We start from the raw sequence: 24,082 nt of genomic DNA, 5'->3' as shown, positions 1-24,082 counted from the left end.
CCAGATGACCCCAGCCAGGTGTCTGTCCAGTCTCCTCTTGAAGACCCCCAAGGCAGAGGAGAGCACCACCTCCCTTGGAAGCCCATTCCAGAATCTGGCAACCCTCACTGAAGAAATTCTTTCTACTGTCCAACGTAAATCTGCTCTCCGTTAATTTGTGGCCATTGTTCCTAGTTACTCCAGGGGGTGCCCTAGTAAATAAAGCATCTCCTATTCCCTGCTGCCCTCCCCTGATGAATTTATAGGCAGCCACAAGATCACCTCTCAGCCTTCTATTGCAAAGGCTGTATTTGCACTCCTCTGTAGCATTTTTCAAGCTGGTACTTCTGAAGGTCACAATTCATCTGGTATTTGAGGCAAGCTCACTGGAAATGGGGCTGAGGAGCGTAAAACTGCAGTCACTCTAGTCCTGGTGCTGGTAGCAGCTGTTGCTAAAGCTTTGCATGATTAAGAAGCCCACACAGGTACCTCTCCACGGCACTCAATAATCCACTGGAGAAGCAGCCCCAGTGCTGCTAGCACCTGAATTGCTGGCTGCTTCCCTTTGGTTGTAGGGCCTGGATGGTTGTGCATTGCTTTGATTTGGGATTGCAGCTGATGGGAGCCCAGGCCCAGGCCTGGCTGCTTGGGGGCTTGCAAGTAGCAATGTTTTCCTCTTGGTTGGTATCATCTACCCCAGGCAGGTTGGCAGTAGCAGTAGAGTGAAGTCCAGCCCCAGAGGTAGTTCACGCTCCCTCCAGGCACAAAGAAGTGTCCCGTGGCTCCTCCAGCCTGTCTGAGGCAGGTGCGCACATGCTCACAAACCTGCCCCTGGTGACAAAGGCGTGTGGCCAGGTGCATGACCATGTCGACTGGGATGGTGTGGCCCTGCCCGCTCTCAAAACAGCATGCGCTTGGCTCTGCTCCTGAATCCCAGGTGCTCCTGCACCTGCTTGGTCTGTCACAGCCGACTGCTTTTTGTAGCCTGGTTGTCTGGGACACGATCTCCCTTGCTGACCTCGGGGGCACCTGGGCCCTGCAGTCTGGCTGCGTCTGTCTCTGCACAATCCCTGTCACTCCCAGGAGCTCGGACACATTTTCCCCTCACCCCGTTTCACCTGGGGTGGGGTCTCTGGTTTCCTGGTGACCAGATAAGATGGTCTCAGGCATGGCAGTGGCCAGGTCTAGGCTTGTGACAGCGAGGCGTTCCAACAAACCTGGAAAGGCTAGCAGTGTCATCGGAGAGAAAGCCAGTGTCCCGTCCCCACCCTGTGAGCCCACAGACAGCAGTCCATGCTGGAGCTGGTTCCGGAGTGCGCAGGGGGGAACAGGGCCTTGGAGGTAGAGAATGGGCTTGCAAATTGTCCCGTGCTCCACCTTGGGTGCTCCTTGGTCTTCCCCTTTGTAGAGCAATGGGAGTCCTAAAGTAAGGCAGGAGCGGAAACACTTCCCATGGGATTTATGCCTGATCTGTCCTGTCCCCTTCCACGATGCTGTGAATAAAAGCCAGCCCCGGCTGGTGTAGCATGTCTAGCACTTTGTCCTGACATCCCCACTGCAGCCGCTTGTACTAGAACACAGTAAAAGTTAATGAGCCAGAGAGCTCTGGCTTAGTCTCTACAAGGCGCCATCACGGCAGCTGACCCCTTTGAGTGCTGGGAGTTGGGGCTGCTCGTAGGCAGCAGCTCATCCCAGACCCACAGAAGTGATTGTGTTTGAAGACACGGGGGCTGATGTGGTAGGAGACAGGGATGGAAGAGCGGAGTGATGTGCTGCACAGCCCCTTCCTGCTGAAGCTGCTGCTGCCTGGGGTGGGGTGGGGGTGGCTGCCTTCACAAGCAGGAGAGAAGCACAGCTGGGTGTAGTGGTGCTTGTTTGGGCTCCCATGAGTGAGATAGCACAGGGGAGCAGGTACAGCAAGCCTGTGTGCCTAGTCCTGCGGTAAGTGCTTGGCAGCATGTGGCACGTGCTCGCTTGCAGCTTGCCTTCTTCACAGACCTTCCTTGAGGATCAAGCCTGATCCTGCTGTGAGCTGGTGCATGGAGGGGTAGTGCCTCTGGCTGCTGCTTTGAAATTGCCTCTGCCCTGCCTGCAGCCCCAGTGGGCGAGCCTCTCTCTAAGCTGGCTGCTGGTTTCCATCACAGTCTCTGTTTCTCTCTCTCTCTTTCTCTCTCTCTGTCTCTCTGCAGCCTGCCGCCCTGGGTTTTACAAGCTGTCACCCCGGCTCACTCTCTGCACTCCCTGCCCCGAGCACAGCCTCTCCCACCAGGAAGCCGCCACGTTCTGCACATGCCAGAAGAACTACTCCCGGTCCCCACTGGACCCGCCGTCTGCCTCTTGCACCCGTACGTCTTGTACTTGAACTCCCCCAGCAGGTGCATTGACACCTGGGTTGCAAACAGACCCCAGTACTTGCCTGCTGCCTGCTCCTTTGGGAGGTCTCTGGTGTTGCCATAGCACAGGCAAGGTGCTAGGCTCTTCTCGTGCATGCTGCATAGAGCTCCCAGCCACGGGAGGCCTGATGTCAGGTGCTGTTGGGGACAGCAGGCATCATCATCCTCGGGGGGGACCAAGGTGTGCTGGGCTAGCCTGTGGAAAGCACTGTCAAGTCGCTGGCTTGTGTTGGGCCTGGGGCCAGCGGGGGTGCTTCACCCCTGCACTGCGTGGCTCAGAGCCTGGTTTCTCTGGCAGGGAGCGTGTTTCTGCTACATTCCCTGCCTGTGGCTGAGGGCAGTGCCTGGCCTTGGGTTGCTGCTTGGGTACTGTAGCTGACCTCTTGGGGTCCGGCTGTCACTCGTGCATCCTGGATCCTGGGCTAGCAGGGTGACAGTCCTCCACTGCTGCAACCGGCTGTCCCGGTGATGGGCTCTCTCTGCTTCTCGCAGGCCCACCCTCGGCCCCACGGAACCTGGTCTACAGCCTGAAGCAGTCAACGCTGGTGCTGGAGTGGAGCGCGCCGGCTGACCTAGGCGGGCGCAGTGACATCACCTACAGCCTGCTGTGCACGTGCTGTGCCACGGCGCCCCAGGGCCTATGTGAACCGTGCGGCAGTAGCGTGGGCTTCGTGCCACAGCAGGCAGGGCTGGTGGAGCGGACCGTCACGCTGGTGAACCTGCTGCCCCACGCCCACTACACCATCCGTGTGGCGGCCGCCAATGGTGTCTCTGACTACAGCCCTTGGGTGAAGCAGCAGTACACCGAGGTGAATGTCTCCACCGGCCTCACAGGTAAGGTTGCCATAGGCTGCACTCCCCTCTCGCTGCCCCCGCTGTCTCTCTCTGTGGGCAGGGCCTCAGGACTGGCATCTTCTGATGCAGGAGTGAAGCAAAGGCAGGTTTCCCGTGCTTCCGAGCAGCATGGCTGGTCCTAGGGGTAGGCAAGGGTTGGAGGTGGCATGCCAGTTTTCCAGGGGCAGTTGCAGCAGGGAAATGTGTCCTTCCTGGTGGGGGGAAGCTCCATGCTGCTGCTTTCTTGACCCAGGTGGGGAGAGCTCAGGGCGCTGTGGGGAAAGCCTGCCGTCTGGCATTGTATCCTGCCTCTCCCTCTGCAGCTGCCTTATGAGTGTGACATTCCTGGCGTGTCTAAGGGAGATGGCTGGTCCCCCCAGCATCCCTGTAGGAGCTTGCTGCTGTCTTGGCTTGAGAGGTTTCGCCCTGATCTCGTTATGATCCTGCTCCCACAGCTGAAGCAAATGCTCTTGCTCCCTTCCCTGCTTCTCCTCCATCCTCAGGGCCTCCCTGGTGGCTCTGCTCTGGGGACGCGGTGCCTGGACTCGCCCAGCCGGACAGTAGTCACCTCTCCACTGGCTGTTCTGTTCAGGGCAGAGCCTTTGCTCTGCTTTTATTCCTTGCTGTTTGGTGGCTTGGCAGAGAAGAAGCTGGTGGTGTCCAGTCTTGCCCTAGGGCTAAGTTCACTCAGGAGCTGGGCAAAGGGGGGTGGGCTAGAAATGCTCCCACCAGGGTTTCCCAATAGAGGGTGCTGGGACTGGGGCCAGCAAAGGCAGCCATCATTCCTGCCAGCTGCCTGGTGCTCCATGAGAGAGGAGCCAGTGCAAAGCAAAGGGTTCCTCATGCCCCCCGCAGATCCTCGCCTCTGTGGTAAGTGGGTGCCCCTGGGAGGGGCCCAACATGCGTCAGTGCTGCGTGGGGAAGGCAGGCAGGACTAGGGGTAAGGGATCCTAGGAGCCATCCGGAGTCAGCGCCTCTTGTCAGGCAGCTGGGGCTCTGGTGACAGATGGTGGCACGGAAGAAGCTGAGTCGCTGACTCCCAAGCAGCTCGGGAAGTTCCTTGAAATGCTTTGATTTCTGCTGCCTAAATGGGCTGTTGTGTGCGGGTGTGAACAAGTGGAGCTGCGAGGTCATTTGTGCCGGACTGGGTTGATCCTTGGGTGATCCGCTTCCGTCTGCATTGATGTGCTGCTGTGCAAAGCAAAGGCAGTGATAATGAGCTCGTGGCCTCTGCGGGGGAGGAAACAAGGATGCTGCCCCCAGCAGGGAACCGGCGAGCCTGCTGCGTCCCCCCCACACAGGACCCCCTGCCTGGGTGGGATCGCTGCACGGGGTCAGAGCCAAGAGCAGGAGCATCTCCAAGGCAACATTCAGGAAAGAAGGAGCTGTCCTCTCTTGTGTTTGCAGGGGGAAGAGAGGATGCTCTTAAGTCTGTGGGATGCAAAATTAATACTGTGTTTCTTCTAATCTGGCCTCAGCATGGGGCTAACGTGGAGCGTTTGAGGCATGCGGCGCCGTCCCTGGCAGCAGAGGCGCTGCATTAGCCATGCAGACGTGCGTGGCAGGGCCAGGTCATTGGTATTCTCGGCAGGCGCCAGCTCCGCTGGTAACGGGCTCTGAAATGTGCTGCACGGGAGTGATGCGGCAGTGGCTGAAGTGTGCTCTGGTGCCTGCCAGGGGCTGTGGGCTGGGGCCTTGCTGGGCACCTGGGTGCTACCCACGGTCAGCCTGGCTTGGCCCGGGGGCTCTTCCAGCCTGCCATCTCGTCCTCTTCCCTGCAGCCTCCCTGTAGGCTCCTGTGGCAATGGGAGAAGTACCTGGCCTGCATTCATGGGCAAATCTCCCTCCTGGGTTGGATTAAAAGCAAGGCTCTGAACTGTAATTACGCCGCTTAGTCTTTGCCAGCAAGTGGCACTTACTAACGGGCAAATTCCAGAGCTCTTGTTATTACCAGCACGGACTCCAAGCTCTGTTCTGGGCCGGCCCCGGTTCCCTAAGTCCTTTCCCCTTTCCCGTGTCCCCAGAAGCCCGACAGGGCTGATGACTGGCCTGGCTCCTGAGGTCATGCTGCTTTCCCTGCCGCTTACCTGCCAAGCTCTTGACTGGCATGACTCGAGGCACAGTGTGACCTCAGCTGTGGGTGAAGGCAGTGCTCTGATCTGCAGCCTGAGAAGCTCTTGGGAGGCTAGGTAAACCCACATCTGCGCCCAGTCCGGGCTTGCATTCAGAACCGGGCAGGCTGCCAGGGCAGGAGCCGGCACAAGGCATTCCGGGAAGCCTGGACACTGGATTGATGGTTCATACAGACTAATGAATGTCACCGCCTGGCATGAGCTGCTGCCAACTCACACAAATTAGCAGGTGTGAATGAGTGCTGGTGCCTTCCGCTTCTGCCGCGGTCCCCAGGTCATCCAGGCTCTGCCTCAGCTCTGTTGTGGGTGAAGCATTCGCGATCTTTTCAGGGAGTGATCTTGCAGCTTGATTCACGCCTTGTGCCTTGGTTTTGGCTCCCTGGGGTACCAGGTTCCTGTCCCTGTTGGGGGAGAGGTCTTGCCTGCATCTCTGCATCGTTACTTGTTCAGCGCAGCTTGACTCTCGCCTGCGTTCTCTCCGGATGTCAGACAGAATAGAGACAGACAGAAAATATCTGGGGAGAGCGAGGTTATCCACTGCAGATTTCCCCAGGGGCTTTGCTCCGTTCTTTATCTGTTAAATTACACACGAGGCCTTCCTTTGCGCAGACAGCTCCAACACTATTAATTCTCCTTCGGTGCTGATCGGAGGAGCTCCCCTCAGATTCCAGCAATTGCTTTTCATAGACTTTTTAATTCTGAAAACCCCTTGTTAGGTGCCAGGGCTTTCTGAGGCTGACACCAGCCGGGGAGAATTTCCAGCCAGGACTGGCTGAAGTTCTTTCCTAGCAGAACGGATAAAGCCATGCTAAACTCACAGCCGTACCCAGCTGGGGGATTAGCTGTGGCGGCTTGGCCTCTCGTGCTTCTTACAATGCAGGGCGCTGAGTTCTGTGCCAGGACATGGTGCTGGGGACTCGGGCGTTGTGGTGTGTAACATGGAGGATGTGGAGCAGGTCCCTTCCTAGACCTTCCTTACCAGCAGAGAGGAGTTGAGGCCCCAGTGTCTGTTAACTGCTTCTGGCAGGAGCTGAATTTCAGAAGAAGTGCCTCATCTAGACCATCGTGGAGGGAAACTGAATCCCTTCGGCTCTGGCCTCTTTCCAGTGTCAAGGGGATGAATACCTGGGGCAGCAGGCAGTTGGGTGGTCCAGCCCCTGCCTGGCAGCTCCTTATGAAGGCAGTCACTGGTAGGGCCCAAGTAAAGCAACATCCTTCCCTCCACATGTGGGATCCTGTGATTGCGAGGCAGCACTGTGTGTTGGCCCGGAGAGGGCTGGGCGACTGGCTGCATGCTCGTGGCCAGGAGAGCCTGACCTGGAGTACAGCTGAGACCTTGCATGGCTCACCCAATGCAGCCTTTCTCAGTGCTACCTGGGCAGCGTCCAGGCACCTCTGCTTTAGGCCACACTGCGAACCTGGGTGAGCATCTTCTTGGGGGTTTTGTTCAGCTTTGCCCTTTCTTAATGACCAGTAGGAAGCCCAAGACTTGCCCGGCTCCGGGGACACATGCCCGATGCCCCAGGACCATAGGGAAGGAGGCTGACTTAACGTGGCAGGACTTCTGAAGGAAGCAGCTGAGCTCTCAGGATGGGGGTGAGCCTCAGGGCCTGGATAGAGAAGCCCCTGGCCTGGTGGGTGCCCTCCCAGTGCAGAAGGTCGGTCTGGCTCCATCACCAGAGAGCAGGGTGGGTTGGGCATCCCAGATCTTGGTGCTGTCTCAGAGGGGCAGGTGGGCTAGCTGTGGCCTTCCAGTCCCTGGTGTGCCACGACCCTGCCACCTCCTTTTCCCCCAGCCACTCCTCCAGCAGCCTCGTACTCTTGAGGCCCCGTCCCAGCCCCAGCAGTTGCCCTGTGCTCAGATGGGAGATCGAGCCCCAGAAAAGCCGCTCCAGTGACGCAGCATGTCACGTTTGCTGAGCTGCCTCCCCCAAACTCCCTGGAGTAGGCGCTGGAGGCAGCTAGTGCAGCAGCTCCCCCCTCCCCAGCCTTCCATCAGCAGAGAGGCTGCCTGGAGCCCTCCGGTTTATCAAGGACGTCTCTCCCCATCTCCGGCTTGCCTCCGCGTTTCAGGTACCCTGGTTTTCCTTGGCAGGCGAGTGAAGCGAGAACACCTATTTTTATGCCATTGCTGCTGGTGCCTTTGTTAATTAAGAGCAGCAAAGCGATGCACGATGGGTTGGAGTTTATGAAATCAGGCAGGATGGTGAATAATTTAATGTTTGCTTTTTCCAAAGAGCGGCAGCATTTGGGGAGTTTAAAATATTGATGGGAAAACATTCTAGTCGCAGCAAGGGCTGCTTTATAGCCCATGCGATACCCACACTTTTTGGATTTCAGGTGTCTGCTTGGCACTCCCTGCCCTTGTGCATGTGGCATGCTTTGCGGGGGCTGTGGCCCTTGAGTTAAGGACCTTTCCCTGCGGGAAGAGCAGGCCTGATTAGCAATACCAGTAATTAAAGGCAGAGCAGAGGTGGGTTTTGTGTGGGCAGCTCTGACTGTTAAACAAAGGCAATCTGACTTTTTCCAGCTTGTTTAGAAAAGGGGAAGAAGCCCAGGAGCAAGCCAGCTTCCTTCACAGGCGGCAACACTGAGGGATGCAGAAGGCAGCATTTGGTGATCTATCTGTCCGCAGGGACACAAAGATAAAAGGTGCCTTATGCTGGGTGCTGAGGGCTTGGCCCAGGGCCTAAGAGCAGACCCAGCAACAAACAGCAGCTGAGACAATGCAGTGTCGCACTTCTTCCACCGAAGCCGTCCTGGCTGGCGTACTCCCAGCTGCCCCTGTACCCGTACCTGGAAGCACGTGTGTTTGTGCAGCTGTGTATTGGTAAAGCTGGCAAAGAAGTATCGTGACTTCAGCTAGGAAGTGGGAAGATCCTTTACCCCAGGAAATGTGCTGCCTCAGTTTCCAGTGTCACAGTCAACACCTCTGCTGCAGAGGCCTTGCTGGAACAGCATGGACCCGACGCCAAGACTGTTTTGCTAAGCACTCATCTCTGAGCTTCCCCCGGGGCCTGAGGGCTTGCTGCCCCTCCTGTTGGACTTAGCACGGCAGCTATCAGCGTTTCTGGTACCCCCCTGGACAGTGGCTGCTTCTTCCCAAGGTACAGGGCACACTGCTCTCTTGGATAGTGGCTGGGTGGAGAGCACTTCATCAGCCGCTTTATTGGCCCTTGTCTGCATGTCCCAGACTAGACATTCATCGCATGCTGTGCTAGGCTGTCCGCAGCTCGGCTCAGCTCGCTTGCAGGTTTGATTGCTTTTTACCACTGTAGAAGCTACAAGGGCCTGACCTCTGCGCAGGGCATGAAGCAGCTGGCAGAAGCCTGGGTCTTTCCTCCTCTTTGCCATACGTCAGGCGGATTCCAATTGTCGGCCCAGGGGCCCGGTTAGTGCCAATTAACAGCACCGCAGGAGGCTAATGGGGTAATAAACAGCTGAACTCCGGTCTCCGTCATGTGCTGTGCATTCCCAAAGCAGCCCGGGCGGAGGCTGTGAGCAGAGACCAGCGAGCTGTTGCTGGAAACGCCGCCCTGGTTGGGTAGCTTGCCACAGACCGCACTGAGATCAGCAGTGATCCAAGGCAGCCGTTGATAGTGCGCCGAGGCATGCTGAGTGCATTTCCCCAACACTGGGAACTTTTCTGTGGAGCCCCTGGAAATCCTGCCCATCACCCTGCATCGTGAACGGCAAGATGATGAACTGCTTCACTGAGCCTGGGACGCTCCTGGGTTCTTAGCCCCCTCCGTCTCTCCAGGCCCGGGTTTCCCATGAGCTGAGGGTGACCCGTGGGCTCCAGGAGCTGGTTTGTTTTCCCTGTGACTTCCCACCACAGCTTCAAGAGAGGAAGAGCTGTCACCCTGATCCGGACTGTGGGTCGCAGAGGAGGGTTACTTTGATCCAGACCCACACGTGACAGCAGAGTGCAGGGCGTTCTGCCCCTGGTGCCCTGGTTTGCAGCTCTGGAACTCTGTTTTGGAGAGCAAATGTGATGTGGCTGCTAAGGATGGTTTTCGGGGGCCGTGTCTCACCCTGACCCACTGCCTTTGCCTTGGAGGCCCCTCTGGCACCGGTTGTCAGGGCGGGAGCTTGCACTGGGTGACATTTTGGTGCTGCCACTGTAGGTGATGTCCCTTTGCAGCTTTACAAATGCATTCCCTTTCCTGTGAAAACAGACTTCTAATTCCAGCTCTGGCCAGGGAAAGTGCCCTGCAGCTTTCATGCTTGTCTTTAGTCAGGCATTTCTCTGGCACCCTCCACCATTGTACCCAAGCCTTTCCAATGCCACACTCCCGTGATGGAGGGCAGACCTGGGGCCACGCGTTGGGACAGGCAAGAGATGCACTGAAGCCATGTGCCATTTACCCCCACTCCTGCAGATAGACAGCAAAGACTGACTACCCCCTGACGTCTCTGCCCGCAAAATGCAGCACACACCTAACCCGAGTGACTCAAGGGATGTTACCCCTGCCTTCCCACAGATAGTCTGTGGTAGAAGTGGGGATGTGAGAGCAGAGCTGGGAGGAGACTTTCTCTGCTTCAGAGCTAGTTTGGCTGCCTGCAGAGCCCCACAACACAGTGCCACTGCAGGGGGGCAGAGCCAGGAGGCCTCAGGCCTGCATTTACCAATGGCCTTTTTAAAGGAAAGAGGTTACTGCATTGTCCAGACCATGGAGCGTACAGATCCCTTTGCCTTAAGCCACCACCAATTGAGCACAGCCCCAGAGGGGTTTGGAGTTGGCTCTTCAGGCCTGCAGCCCTCTCGTGTCTGTGGTCTTAGTTCTAAAACCAGGTGCCTCTGATTTTGTGCCACTGCCTTGTGCTGTATTGCAAAGGGTTGTGGCTGGAGCAGAGATGCCAGGGGCAGGGCTGTGAACCGCTGCTCTGAGAGAGCTCGCTTCTCCACTGAGAGTCCACGCGCTCACTGCTGTTGGATGGAGCTGCTGATGTCCCTCCAGCCTGTCCTGCTGGTGCTGGTGCTGGTGCCGTAGCCGGCAGGGCCCAGTCCCAAGGGACAGCAGAGTTCCCCTGTGCTTGTCAGGGCTCTGCAAACCCCCTCCCGCCTCTGGGCTTCTCTTCTTGTGGCACCGCATGGCCTGGGCTGTGGCTTTAGGGAGGGTGACTCTTACCAGAGGGACCTGGATTTGCAAGAGGACAGGGCAGTGGCCTGGGTCCTAGTGACTGGCTGGCACCCTGGGGCCTCTACCTCCTGCTGGCTGGCACCAGGGGAGGATGCAGGCTCCCGGTGGGAACAGGACCTCGTGCACCACCTTGCTGTTGGGTCCTCTCTCAGCCCTCCTTCACTTCGTCCCTTGAGAGAGGCCGGGCTAGGAGACCCTTTGCTGAGTGCAGTCATCCAGGTGCCGACCGCTGCTTTTCGCTGGGCCTGCTGCCTATGCCTTGTGCTCAGTTAACTAGGGGCAATTGCTGTCTGAGCCCAGGCACAGGCTGTGGGTGTTGTCCACCTAGGGCCTGACCTGCCAGGATGGCACCACAGGACGTCTGTGCACGGAGCAGCTGCATGGCCAGATGCCGCGGCGGGCACTGCTTTGCTGGGGTCGGGGGAGCCCAGCTCCGGGGCGATGCTGTTGGTGACCTGCTTGTCTCTTCTCTCTGCTTTTTCAGCACCATCTCTTGTCACTGACATCCGCACTGATAGCATTGACCAGAAGAGCATTTCCCTGTCCTGGCAGGAGCCGGGCTTCCTGAGCACCAATAACACTGAGTATGAAATCAAGTACTATGAAAAGGTAGAGTCTTTTGGAGACTTGTTCCCTGTATTTCCAGCACCTCCTAAAGACTCCAAAAGAGACATTATTCCCCTGCTCCCACCCCGGGTGCCTGTCGTTCCCCATACTGCCTGTACGCCCTCCCTGCCTTTGCTGCGAGCTGTGTGCGTTGGAGATCCGCGGGAGCGTAGACACCTTTGTGTGCCTGTGCGTGTGCGCATGTGTGCAGTGCATGGCACCGCGAAGATTTTATTGGCGTGCGTTCGGGATGCTTCTGTTACTTACAAGTGCCAATAAAATCTTAATTCCCTGAATCACCCCCCTTCCCCTCCCTGCAATCTGTTTGTGTGCATTTCGCAGTGACTTAGGTTATTTTTAGTGTTTATTTAATTAGTATTTTTCTCTCTCCCTCTGTGCAGCCAGGTTGTGCCAGTACACGTGAATCCTAATGTATATACCTCCCAGGGAGAGAGTGAATTTAATAATGTGGAGTGGTTTTTAAAATGCATCTTGCAGCTTTCTGTGAAGGCTGAGGTGTGGGACCCTGCAACTGGCCAAGCTGCACATGAATTGCCTCTGCTGTTAGATAAGGGGTGTCCCCAGCCTCTCACAGGCTCAGACCTTGGTTTCTAGCACTGATACCTCCCCAGATATTAGACCTTAGGCCTCTTGTTAGCGCAGGGCTGATCGCCATTGCCTCGGGGTATTAGGCCAGTGATTTGTGGTGGCGGGGAAAGCAACAAACATTTTCCCTGGCAGTGTTTAAAGTACAAAATGGCAGCTGTTTGATGGATGCTGTGGGGTTTGCGTGTCTTCCCCGGCTCTCTCACTAATAGTTTTCCTTGTACAGTTATCCAAGCTGAGCTTGGTTGTCATCACTGAGAACTCTTGGAGGTCAGGTGAGGTCCTGGATGGCTGGAAAAGGGCAAATATGGTGCTCCTCTTTAGGAAAGGGAAGGAGGAGGATCTGGGGGATTGCAGACCAGTCAGCCTGGCCTCTCTGCCTGCAAAAATCCTGGAGCAGTTCATCAAGGACTCTATTTCTAAGCACCTGAATCAGAATAGGATGATCAGGAACCACCAGGATGGATTTGGCAAGAACAAGCCCTGTTCCAGCCTGATTTCCTTCTAGGGCAAAGTGATGGGCTGGATGGGGAGAGCAGTGGAGGTAGAGTACCTTGTCTTTAGCAAGGCTTTTGGCACTATCTCCCATGTCATTCTCATTAGGATGGTGGTTCAGCACTGGAACTGGCTGCCCAGAGAGGCTGAGGAATCCCCCTCCTTGGAAGTGGTTAAGAGCAGGGATGACAGACATTTGGCCGGGCTGGTTAGTCAAGGATGATCCTCCCTCAAGCAGGAGGTTGGTTTAGATGCAACTGCCTGAGGGATCTGCCAACCCAGCTGTTCTGCAACTCTGTGAAAGTCAAAATCAATGCAGTTTATCACACAATTCTGCAAATGAACCTGTCTGTCTGTGCTTGGGCCCGTCATGAAACTCATCACACATCAAACACGCTGTGCCGCATGCCAGTGACATGCTGGAAACCAGCCAGCCTGCAGCAGATGTGTAGTCTCTGGATCCAGACTACCTACTGGCGTGCAAGAGAGGGATATGTTGAGGGTGGGCGCTGAAACACGATGCCATCCTTTCTTAGCAAAAAGCTGCCACCAAGAGATGCTGGGTGACATCAGCTACCAGCCACGCCGCCTCCAGCTTGAATGGCGAGATTGACTCTGCAGTGCAGCAGTTGCTTGCTTATAAATGGGGTGATCTCAGATCTGACCCGAGAGTGACATACCCCACGTCCTGTACCCATGCATGCACCCACACATGCACCCTGCTAGCCTGCTGTGGGGTGGAAAACAGGCAGTGAAACCCTTTTCACCGCTATCTTGCTACTTGTGCTATCACTGATCTTGCAAGGTGCCCAACGGAAAGCAGCCAAGGCAGGGCCCTGGTGCAGCCAAGCTGGTAGGAAGGTGGCAGACACCCTCACCCAGAAGCAGCCAGGTGCAGGGCACAGGTTCCTGCGCTGCCAGCACACAACAGCTGCACATCTCTGGAGGGGGATCTGAGTGGTATCTGTGGTGCTGTGGGTACTCTCTGGAGGCGCTGCAGCAGTGCACAGAGCATGGCCAGAGCACCCCTCCTGCTGCATGGAGACAGAGCTCCTCCCTACTGCCCCAACATGCTCTAGCCTTGGATAGACAGTCCTGTCCATCCCAGCACCTCTCGTTGTGCAGGGATGGACACACGGACAGACCATGAGTGTTCCCAGCCCCAGGCCTCTGCACCAGTGGCAGTCATGGGCCTCCTGAGAGGAGCTACTCCCTTCACGCAGGGAATGCCAGGGGCTGAATAGACTTCCCCCCACCATCACACCGTTATGGGTTCCTGGAGCACTCACATCTGGCTGTTTGCAAACACCCAGCAGCATGCTGTTTTCTCAGAGCCACCCCAGAGGAGTTCACCACAGAGACAGTTTTCCTGTTACCCCAACACGCTGGGAGCGAGCCTTCCTCCAGGCTGCACAGGTGGCCTGCTGGGAACTGCAGAGCTAGGACAGTGCCAGGCCCCGGGGCAGCTGTCCTCATGGCCAGCTGGCTCCCGCTGATGCTATAGGAACATACTGGGTCCCCTCTAGGGCCTGTGTTGTGCATGTCAGAGCAAGCATTGGATGGAGGAGATACAGGTTTGGTGTTAGCTTCCAGTGCTGGCCCACAGGTGCTGTGAAGGAGATGGGGTGCTGAGGGCTGTCGAGCTGGCCATTGGCTCCATGCAGTACCTGGGGGCAAGTGGGCTTACAGACCCTCAGTGCCAGCTCCTGGCTGCCCTGCCATGGACAGACGGCGCTGTGGAGGGGTACAGGGACCCACTGCAGGTTGTGAGCACAGCTGTTCCTGGCCGAGCAGGTTGGCGAGTGCACGCGTATGTGCATGTGTGTGTGCATGCCGTGTCCTTTGGCTGCCTGGACCTGCTCACGGTTCCAGCTGGGGCCGTGCCCTGGACCAGAGGGTGGGATGCTGTGGGCTGGATGGTGCTGCTCTCGAGCCCCCACAGCCATCAGTTGGCTCAAATGGGGAAAGACGTCAGGCCCTCGCCTTTCCCCAGCCCCTCCTCTATGCCCCATGCATCCCCAGCCCCACCTGCATCATCTTTACCCCACTCCTGTTCCAGGTGTTTGTGGTTCGTGGAGCCTTGAGGAAACTCCTAACTTGGGCAGGCACAGAGGCACCGCGGCCAGGCCAGGCAGCAGCTGTGCTGGTCTGCTCCGCGCAGTGGCGTTTGTCCCACTCAGGCTCTGCTGTGTCGTCACGTTGCAGGATCAAAGGGATCAGAGCTACTCAACCGTGAAAACTGCGGCAACTGCCGTGACCATCCAGAACCTGAAGCCGGGCACCATCTACATCTTCCAGATCCGGGCGTCTGCTGCTCAGGACTATGGGAACTACAGCCCTAGCATCGAGGTGGAAACCCTGGGAGAGCGTAAGTGCAAGCCTGTCAAGGCTGTCCTGGCACTTCTCCCTGCAGCAGCCTTCATGCTGAGTGCATTGCCTTCCTGTTATGCAGGGCCTGGGCCCTTTCTCCAAGCTTACCCTGTCGCCCTCCATGCAGGGCAGAGACTTTCCTAGCTAGCCCCAGTTGTGCTTGTTAAATGTAAAAGCTGCCTTTGGAGGGGCACTGGCAGCAGGGCTGGACCCAGCCCCAGAGATGGGCAGCCCCATCCTGGCCAGCAAAGCAGAAAGCACCAGCCAGGCTCTCGGGTGCTGGGGGTGGGTTGTTAGAACTGGGCCTCCCACTCCCTGCCAGGGGGTCACCAAGCACTGCTGGGTGGGAACAAGCATCAGCCCTTGCCGGCCAAGCTCTGGGAGGCCCTTTCCCTGTGCCACCTCGTCTCTGGGCAGGGTCATGCCGAGTGGGGTTGATTCAAGGAAAGCTGGCTACGTCATCCCGCCTGAAAATCCAGTGATGGCTCTCCCCACAAAGACTCCTGGCTTGCAAAGAGCTCAGTCCCCTTGGTGCCTATGCTGGGCAGCACCAGCACGGTGTGTCGGGGCTGTTCTGGTGTATCAGGGCCCTAGCTGATGTCACTGGCTAGAAGGTCTCGGCAAGAGGGTTGGTTTGAGCTTAGTCACCCACCCAGAGTGGAGACGCAGGCCCGGAGATGGCTGACTCCATCTGGATCTTGCCGATTGTGTTTAACAGGGCTTTAAATTGCATCTGTTTACCACACAGAAGGCATTTGCAGAATGAATTGAATCCAATAAAATGTTTTGTATAGAATGTAGTTATCTAAAACCTCTGTTTGCAGAAGAAGGAGAGGGGGGATTAAGGTGACGAAGGGAAACCATTGGCAAGTCATATATTTTAATACATTCCCTGCCTAGACATGGGAATATTTCCAGAGAGCAGAACGAGGAGTTTGTGCTGCGGCTGAGAGCTCAGGGGATGACTGGTATTGTCCTGCGCTTTAATCCGGTTGCACCAGCTCTGGCTTTCAGCACTGAATGGGAATGTAAATCATAGGAGGGATGAGAGGCAGTGTCACGCCTGCAGAAGAGGCTTCTCCATATCCTTGCTGAAGCGGGAGGCGTTGTCTTTGCAGTCAGGAATGCTGATCTGGGGCTCGGAGAGGATTCTTGGGGCTGCAGAGAGTGTTGAACTGAAGCACGTTGAGAGCCTTACCTGGAGTGTCACGGCCTTCGGTTTCTTAGGCCCAGATCCCAGCTCTCAGTTGCTGAAAAGTTTTGATTGGGGTGGGGCTGGGGGATTTGCCACAGGGTGTTGCAAGCCTGAAACACTGCTGCCTTCCTGCTAGCAATTCCCTCCATCCAGTGTGCCCAGGCCTGACATGACCATAGCGCTATAGCAAGACGGTTGTCTGATGGCTTGTGGCCGTCACACAAACCCGGGTGGGATTCTCCTCCCCGCAGCTGCAGCAGGGTAGGATCAGACAAGGTTTTCTGCCCACTGAGAACATGTTCCAGGGGCCTACCATGCCCCTTTCTGGGTATCTGATGATGCCAAAGGGAGGGAAGTCTGAGGGTTGTTCCTCTTCCTGCCCCCTGCTCTTTTTTGTGGACAACCCCACTGCCCTGTTCCCATTGCAGGCTGAGTCCAGGTGAGGGGGGTGGTGGGGGAAGGATGCTCTGCCCTGGCTCATGTGCCATCATGCTGCCAGGGCCCTGCAATAGTGCCTAAGGCCTTGGCCACTCCAGCACCCTGCCCCCTAAGCCTGACCCCTGTGTCGCTTCACTCGGTAGTGACCGTGGCTTCGAGTGAGCAGAACCCAGTCATCGTCATCGTCGTTGTGGCCATCGCTGGGCTCATTGTACTGGTTTCCATGGTGATCGGGGTGATGATCTGGAGAAGGTAAGCCACTCATCCTAGGATGCACGAGGCTGTAACTCTGTTGTCCCTCATAGCCTCCTGGTGTGTCTGACCCTGTGAGCACAGCTGGGGGAGAGCTTCACCTGCCCCATTTGTTGCAGCGTTTGGAGAACCAGCTGCACGACCAGGCAGGCAAAAAACCACTGCACTGGTTCCAGTGTGGTCCCTGTACTGGATGAGCTGCAGCTCCCAGCTCTGGGACTGGCATCATCAGACTCCCGTCCCATGGGTCACCCACAGAGATGTCCCATGTGTGTTGAGATGGTCACAATGGCAAATGCTGGAGACAGTTGCTGGGTTTTAACGCCAAGGAGGTGGCTAGTTGTTCTCAGTGTCTCCTCCCTGCCCTGTTCCCTGCATTGAGATGCTGCTGTGCAGTGGGCCGGGGCTGGGCGCTGAAGCAGATAATTGTGCTATCACTGGTGCCGCTCATGCTAGTTTCTGTCCCCACTGTCAAGGCTGCTAGAGTGGGCGTGAGGGTTCACAGAGACGTCTCCATTCATGTGCCAGATGTTTCAGTTTAATGGGATGTAAGTTTTAACTTCAAAAGAAGAAACTGAACCTAAAACAAGGAAAAGAGTTTACGGCGGGAAACACCGAGGAATGAAAAGGCATTGGCAGGTGCCCTGCATCACGTTGCCCCTGAAGTGCAGTCCTTGCCTGCCAGCCTGTCCTGCCTGGCGGTGGGGAGCAGCAAGGGGGTCTCAGGAGGTGATGGGCCTCTCCTGCACATAGTGCCTAGTCCTTATGGGGACAGCGCCTGCTTCCAAAGAAGCCCACAGGCTTTTTGCTTTTGAAACAAGCTTAGGATCAAGTAGAGGACAGGCCAGTTGCACAGAGCTTCACCTGTCTCTTTGTAAGGGAGACACAGTGATGATGGAGAAGACAGAAATGTGGCTGGATGTGAATTCCTTCTCACAGTGTCTCTGAATGCACCAGGCTGTGCAAAAGAACTGGCGCCCACAAATGCCTGGTGGTGGCAGCCCTTAGTGTGGCCTGTCTAGGGCTGAGAGAGGCTCTCCCCAGACCCTCACTGTCCCCCTGAGCCAGAACTTGCCTTGATGTTGATGCCCAGGGAGGATTTGACCTCTACTCTTTGGCTTCTGGCACCAACACTCATGGTCCATGTTTCTTGCACATGGGGCATCCCTATGTGCCCTATTCATGCAGCTCTGAGTTATTACCTCCCAGCCTCAGTAATTCCCTGCCGCTGGGGGTTGGTGCACAGAGGTGGCAGCAATGCCCAGTGTTAGGACCTGCCTTGCCTTGGCTCCTTGTGTGGTGTGTGCCAGGGGGCTGGCCAGCACCCTCAGGCCCCATATTCCACCAGAGACTAATGCCTGGCTGTTCGTTCTTCTTGCAGACAATGTGGGTACAGCAAAGCCAGCCAGGATGGGGATGAGGAGCTGTACTTCCACTGTAAGTACTGTTTACTGTGGGTACTTTGCTGTTCTTCGTAAGCCTGCTCCCTGCAAAGGAAGCCCTGGATGCTTCCTTTGGAGGGGCTGTCATCCTGCGACAGCCCAGAGAAAGCTGGTGCAGTGCTGCACAGTGCTGGAGAGACAGCTGGTTTGAAAGCTTCATAAGCCAGCGTCTGTCCTTGTGGTGTGCAGGGTGCCGGGTGAGCATGGAGATCACCAGGTGGTGGGAATAGACAGGGCGTATGCATGACCCTGCCAGCTTCCCACACATGGGGATTCAGGGATGTGGCTGCCCAGGGGACAGCTCTTTATTACCAAGTGCTGATGATTTCATAGGCAGCCTTTGTCAAAGGAAATTCAAATGTCAGCCCAGTCGAGTGCATTGGATTCCCACTGCTGGTGGGCACAGCGCACAGATGATCTGCTCCCTGAAGCATGTCAGAAGCAGGGGAGTCTCTTGGCTCTGCTGATGGGCTTTAGGCTGCTTTGGGAGTTCTTCCCTTGCTGCTGAATGAGACCCGAACATTTGTGGAGGGTTTCCCACACAAATCAGGGCATGCTGGGGTGTAGCAGCAGGTGCTGCCGGCAGCTTGTGCACTGCTGGTGCCTTAGTCCCAGCCTCGGGTATCAGCAGCACGTGCAGGAGAGTGCAGCAGCTGTGTGCTCAGCAGGTAGTCCCTGGGCTGTGCGTGCTGTAGTCGAGGGCTTTGTCTTCCCTGCTGGGCCTGGCCTCCCAAGAGAGCACTGAATGCCCAATGAGTTGGGGCAGAAGCTCAGGCAGATGCTCCTGGATGTGCAGAGCAAGGCAGGGCCAAGCTGATAGACTCTGCTCCTTTTGACTGGGAACAGCCTTTAGCTTCCCTCTGTCTGGAGCTCTCAGCAGGCAGCTGCTAGCAAACCTGCCCCAGCTCAATCCAGCAGCTCTGGTGGTAGCACGGAGCTCTGTGCCTCCCCAGACACCCCTGAGAGAGGCAGCCTGGGTCCTGGAGATGGTGCCACAGGGCGTTGGTTTCTGTTTACTCGAAGTGCATCGGTGCTTCTGAGGGGTTGTGCACAGCTTCCCCCCGGCTGCTGTGCCCAAGAGAGAAGTCTGGAGAGGAAGACTGGCCTGAAGTCAAGGCTGGGATTAAGCACGGGGGACTGCAGGTCTCTGACTCCCAGCCTGCCCAGCTATGTCACCTGGAGCTGGGGATCCAGGAGCAGCAGAGTGGGGAGGAGAGGGCGCTGTGTGCCCAACTCACACTGCCACTGCTTGTCCCCGCTGTGTGCCACAGTCAAGATCCCCACGCGGAGGACATACATCGACCCCGACACCTGCGAGGACCCCATGCAGGCTGTGCATCTCTTTGCCAAGGAGCTCGATGACGCCAGCATCAAGATCGAGAGGATTATCGGGACAGGCACGTGCTCTCGCTGGGAGATGGGGGGAGGGCTGCAGAGACCTCATTGGGTCTCCCGCACTTGGATAAGGCTGGGGACACCTGTGTCACTGAGGCTTGGGGATCTGTGAGTGTCCGGCAGGGGGGTCTACTCAGTGTAGACGTTTTCTTCCTTGGCCCTGTCCAGCCCCTCGGGAAGCCCACGAAACCCCAAGCTGCTCCCCATGGCATGTAAGCAGGACCACACTGGGGCACACCTCTGGTCCACCTTGACAGGGGCAAAAGCAAGTGCTTCAGGGGAGAGAAAATATCTGGGGCATGTGTGGAGTGACCCATCCCCTGCCAGACCCCCCCCCCCCATCTGCCCCCAGTGATTTAGGGCTGTCTGAGACACCCCTACCTCTCTGACTGCTGTGTTTCATAGCACCCAATAGGCCGGTCCTCCATGAATCATCCCTTTTTGAGCCCAGTTCTGCTCTCTGCTTCCCACAGCAGTGAGTGGACCCCTGGTGTTTTAATAAAGTGCTTCCCTGGTTGTTTTAAACCAGTCCTGATACTTTCAGGTGCCTGCCCCCGAGTCATAGTATTGTAGGCTGGGTGAGTAACAGCTCCCTGCTGCTTTTGTCCACACTCTCCTGACTCTTTAGACTCTATCACATCCCCCCTCAGCCTTTTCCTTTCCACACTGAAGAGTCCCAGTCCTTGCAGTCTTCCTCCCTACTCATCCAGCCCACCTCCCTGGGGCTTCCAGCTTTGCTCTTGTCCAGGGAGAAGAGTGCATGGTCAGTTAGGATGTGATCTAGGCCTTTGACCCTGTGTCCCTGGTTGCTCTCTGGGGCAGAGAGAGCAGACAGACATGAGGAGGGGCTCCCTGGGACCATCGGCAGTTCTCTGCTTCTCGGCAGCTTGGCAGCGCCTGAGATTGATGTACAAATATGTTAACGCGCTGATGTATTGATTTCCATCAGCTCTGCTGCCTAGGACTTAAAAGCAAATTAAAATCCCTTCTCCAGGCCCATTGTTTTAATCACCAAGGCCAGCCCATGCTGGGAGCCAGGCTGCTCTGGGGTTATTTCTCCAAATCCTGCTAGGATGGGAAGGAAAGGCAGAGGGAGGACAAAGCCAGCAGTTTCGGCATGGGGACCAAGGACTGTCAGACACGGGTGGGGACGAGGGAGTCTTGACAGTCGTCTGAGCAAGGGCCTGGAGCTGCTGTGCACAGGGGAAAGACAGCCAGCTAGGAAAACTTGTCCAGCGTGGTTTGCATTAATCTCCCAGGTCACCGTAGGAGGGGCCTGACTCCTAGCACAGCCCATCCAGTCCCGCTTTGTGCCATGTGTGCCTTGTACACTGAGCAGTGTGTCACCTTCTGCCAGAGTCCTTGCTCTGGTCAGACATTGCAGCCTGGCTTTCCTGGTGATGTTGAAGGTTTGAGGAAGACCTAAATCCAACCTGCTATAGGACCATCTCCTTTTCTCCTGGCCTGTGACTAACAATGGAGCAATCCGGCCCCAGCCCTCGGGAGCATAGTGTATAGGCACCATTGCAGGGGCCAGGACGTGGCTGCAGGCGCTTGGTAACTCTTGTCTCTCCCCTGCCCAGGTGAGTTCGGGGAAGTCTGCCGGGGCTGCTTGAAACTCCCCAGCAAGCGGGAGCTGCCGGTGGCCATCCAGACCCTCCGCGCAGGCTGTTCAGACAAGCAGAAACGCGCCTTCCTGGCAGAAGCCAGCACCATGGGCCAGTTCGACCACTCTAACATCATCCGCCTGGAAGGCGTCATCACCCAAGGTAGCAGCACTGTGCACCACGGTGCAGAGGGGGCACGTGCACGGCACCTCCAAGGCGGTGAGGCTCCTCTGCCTCTTGTGGTACTGGGAGGTGAGGGTGCTGAGTGCCTTAGCCTGAGCTCAACCAAAGCATGGCTTTGCCAATAGCAGCTGGGCCTCTTCCCCTTAGTCCCCCAGGAGCCCTGATTGCTGATTAAATCCCCCTGAAGTCCCCCAAGGTGCTGGGTTTGCCACGGTGCTGTGTCCCTGTCCTCGTTTAGCCTGAAAAACCCTGCTAGCGGGTGCTACAGCCATGTTCACAGTAAGATGAGGCCTCTCAAAGTGTTTGGGCAGTTGATCACTGAAACATCCAGGGTGCAGCTGAGATCAAAGCATCTGGTGGGGGGCTAGGAGAGAGGGGTCCTCACCTCTCTCACTCATGTCAGAGGTCTGAGAGTGCGTGCGGCTCACAGCAGGGACCAGGGAGCTTTGTGAAATGTCCGACTGCCTGAGCTTCATCTGAGGTTTATGATCAAAGCTAATGAGGGGGAGCGGGACTCTCAGCTCCTGCTCTGTCGACAGGGACAGCAGGCCCCAGAGGCACAAGGTACAGGCAGTAGCATGCATTTGTGGTACATGCAAGCTGCTGTGAACGCAGGGGAACCTGAGTGGGAATTATTTAATTAGAGCAAATGACCATGGTCCCTTCCTGACCTGTTTCCTGCTGATGCCAAGCAGAACCACATGCGGCAGTGAGGACACGGGCGTCAGTGCCAAGGCAGTTCCAAGGGGCCCTGTCACTGGCCGGGTGGAGAGATGGACTGAGGGTCTTGAGAGCCCGGTAGCAGCAGGGCGATGCAATCAGACAGGCACTCTGTGTCCCCACGTGCTGCCCCGATCAGCTGACAGGAAGCCATCCATGTGCTAATTGGTCCCCATCAAATGAAGTGGTGCACTCCCTGAGCTGAGCCCAGCAACTGCAGTGCTGCCTCGTGCACCGTGTGATTTAAAAGCAATTGAAAGCCATGGGCCTGTGGAAGAGCAGGAAGGATGCCAATTGTTCCCTTAATTACCTGCCACACCGTCTGGGTCTTTAATGCAGCAGCACTGGCCTGGTAACGGGCTTGGGCAGTGGCTGGTGGCTGAAAAGGCCATGCAATTGCTTCTGGAAGTCTGGCACGCATCTGGTGGTTAATTGAGTGTTTCCATAGAAGCTGATGGACCGGGTCTGTCAGTAGAGGGGTCCCTGTGCATTGCTTCCTGCCTCCTGGGTAGCTGAGCTCTGCATGCAGTGGAGCAAGCTGCTGCTTGCTAGTACCCGTGTATGCCCAGAGACGGTTGTGCCACTGTCAGCCCATGTGTTTCACTGGGCACATAACGTGGCACGCCTCAGTGGTGCTCCTCCTAGCGTCACAGCTTCAGCCCTCCACCTCCGGTCAGCACACGGAGCCCCTCTCAATTCCTCCACACAAAACCCATCACTGGCCTGAGGCCCACGCCTGTAGCTGGATAAAGCAGGCAGATCAAACATCAGGATCAGGCCCAGCTGTCTCAGGGAATCAGGCCCTGGGATGCTGAGCTGAGCCTCTACATGCAGCTCAGACACGCTGAAATTAGTCCCTTGATGGTCAAGTGCATAAGTACTGTCATAACAGACACTCCATCATTCATGCCTCGCTGTCTGCCAGTCCCAGTTCTTGTTTATAAATGCAACCCGCATGCCTGCTTGTTCTCTGCCTCTGATGCTACCTGTCTCCCTGTGTGTGTGTGTGTGTGCATGTGCGTGCGTGTAAATTGTGCCATTTCCATGAACAGCTCCATCACGGGTAATTATATCATCAGAAACCCTGATTGCCCACTCACACTCCCCTTTTGTGATGGAGGAGTGGAGGGCCCTGTGCCCTGAGCAGACTCGCCCCTCTCAGTGCTAATGCTTGAGGAGATAATGAGCCTGGTTCAGGGAGACAGATCACACGCCTGTGGGGACCTGCCTCCTCCGCTTGGCAGACATGAGGCTGTTTCAAAGTAGAAGAAAGTCCTTGCCCCGATGGTGGATATGTCTCAAGGTTTCCCCATGCTCCCAGTAGCTCTGGTTCCCATGGTTGCTAGCACAGCACTGCAAAGCAGCTTTTCAAACCCCAAAACCATGTGCCATGTTGCAGTCTGTGCACAGAGGTGAGGACACCCCCCGCTTTGCTATCCAGAGCATTGGCTCTGCAGCTGCATGCCTTGCTCTGAGTCCTGGATGTCGAACATGGCACTTGGCTGCATTTCAACACTTCTGTTTGAATGAGCCCCGGGTCATGCTGTACCACTGCTTTGGCTTCACTTTGCTGGGCCAGCCTTGCCGGCTGCAAACATTCTCAGCAGCATCGCTACATTTATTCCCAGATCGCTGAGGGCAGTGTCAAGTGGTGTCATGTCATATTTGGATACTGGGGAAAACTCTCATGAGGAGGGTGGTGAAGCACTGGAACAGGCTCCCTAGAGTGGTGGTGGAGTCTCCATCCTTGGAGGTTTTTAAGACCCAGCTCAGCAAAGCTTTGGCTGGGATGAAGTAGTTGGGGCTGGTCCTGCTTGGAGCAGGGGTTGGACTAGATGTGACCTCCTGAGGTCCCTTCAACCCTCCTTGCCTATAGTTCTATGTCTTGCATTGGTCCATGAAGAACCCCTCTAGAAACCTGCCCGTCTGAGGATTTGCTGTGGATGACCATCTGTTGCCCAGCCAGTTCTTCACGTGCTCCACTGGCGTTTGGCTCTGCACGTCTTGCGATACCAAGTCAGGATGCCTCACAGAAGTCTAAGCAGTTCATCTGTCCAGCTAACTCACAGAGGACGAGAGCAGGCCTGCTTGCCATAAACCTGAGCTGAGGGGCCTTGATTCAGTTCCTGCCCTTCGCTCCTATACCAGCTGGCTTGCACATAGTCACTTCTGTGCTTGGGGTCGACACAGGCCAAGCCCTGCATCATTCGCTGCATCACCTCACTTCTCTTTTGGAGTGCTGGCATCATCCAGGAGCATTCTTCCAGCTTCCTGGCACTTCCCCACTGTCT

At 56.5% G+C, this 24,082-nt stretch overlaps 1 protein-coding gene across 1 annotated transcript in view; it reads left to right on the top strand.

Annotated features, from left to right (window-relative positions):
• The window catches only part of EPHA10 (EPH receptor A10), a 59,734-nt gene that overhangs the window by 24,739 nt on the left and 10,913 nt on the right, over nucleotides 1-24,082 (top strand). The window contains exons 4-11 of the mRNA XM_090056532.1: nucleotides 2,169-2,324; nucleotides 2,865-3,206; nucleotides 10,967-11,091; nucleotides 14,395-14,557; nucleotides 16,336-16,444; nucleotides 17,826-17,881; nucleotides 19,158-19,283; nucleotides 20,865-21,050. Of these exons, the coding sequence (XP_089912658.1) occupies nucleotides 2,169-2,324; nucleotides 2,865-3,206; nucleotides 10,967-11,091; nucleotides 14,395-14,557; nucleotides 16,336-16,444; nucleotides 17,826-17,881; nucleotides 19,158-19,283; nucleotides 20,865-21,050 (1,263 nt within the window). The remainder of the gene's footprint in view (nucleotides 1-2,168; nucleotides 2,325-2,864; nucleotides 3,207-10,966; nucleotides 11,092-14,394; nucleotides 14,558-16,335; nucleotides 16,445-17,825; nucleotides 17,882-19,157; nucleotides 19,284-20,864; nucleotides 21,051-24,082) is intronic.

This window comes from Crocodylus siamensis, chromosome 7 (assembly GCF_052110815.1).
Source record: "Crocodylus siamensis isolate JL-2025a chromosome 7, ASM5211081v1, whole genome shotgun sequence".
NCBI classification, from domain to species: Eukaryota; Metazoa; Chordata; order Crocodylia; family Crocodylidae; genus Crocodylus; species Crocodylus siamensis.
This window is presented reverse-complemented; position numbering and strand designations above follow the sequence as displayed.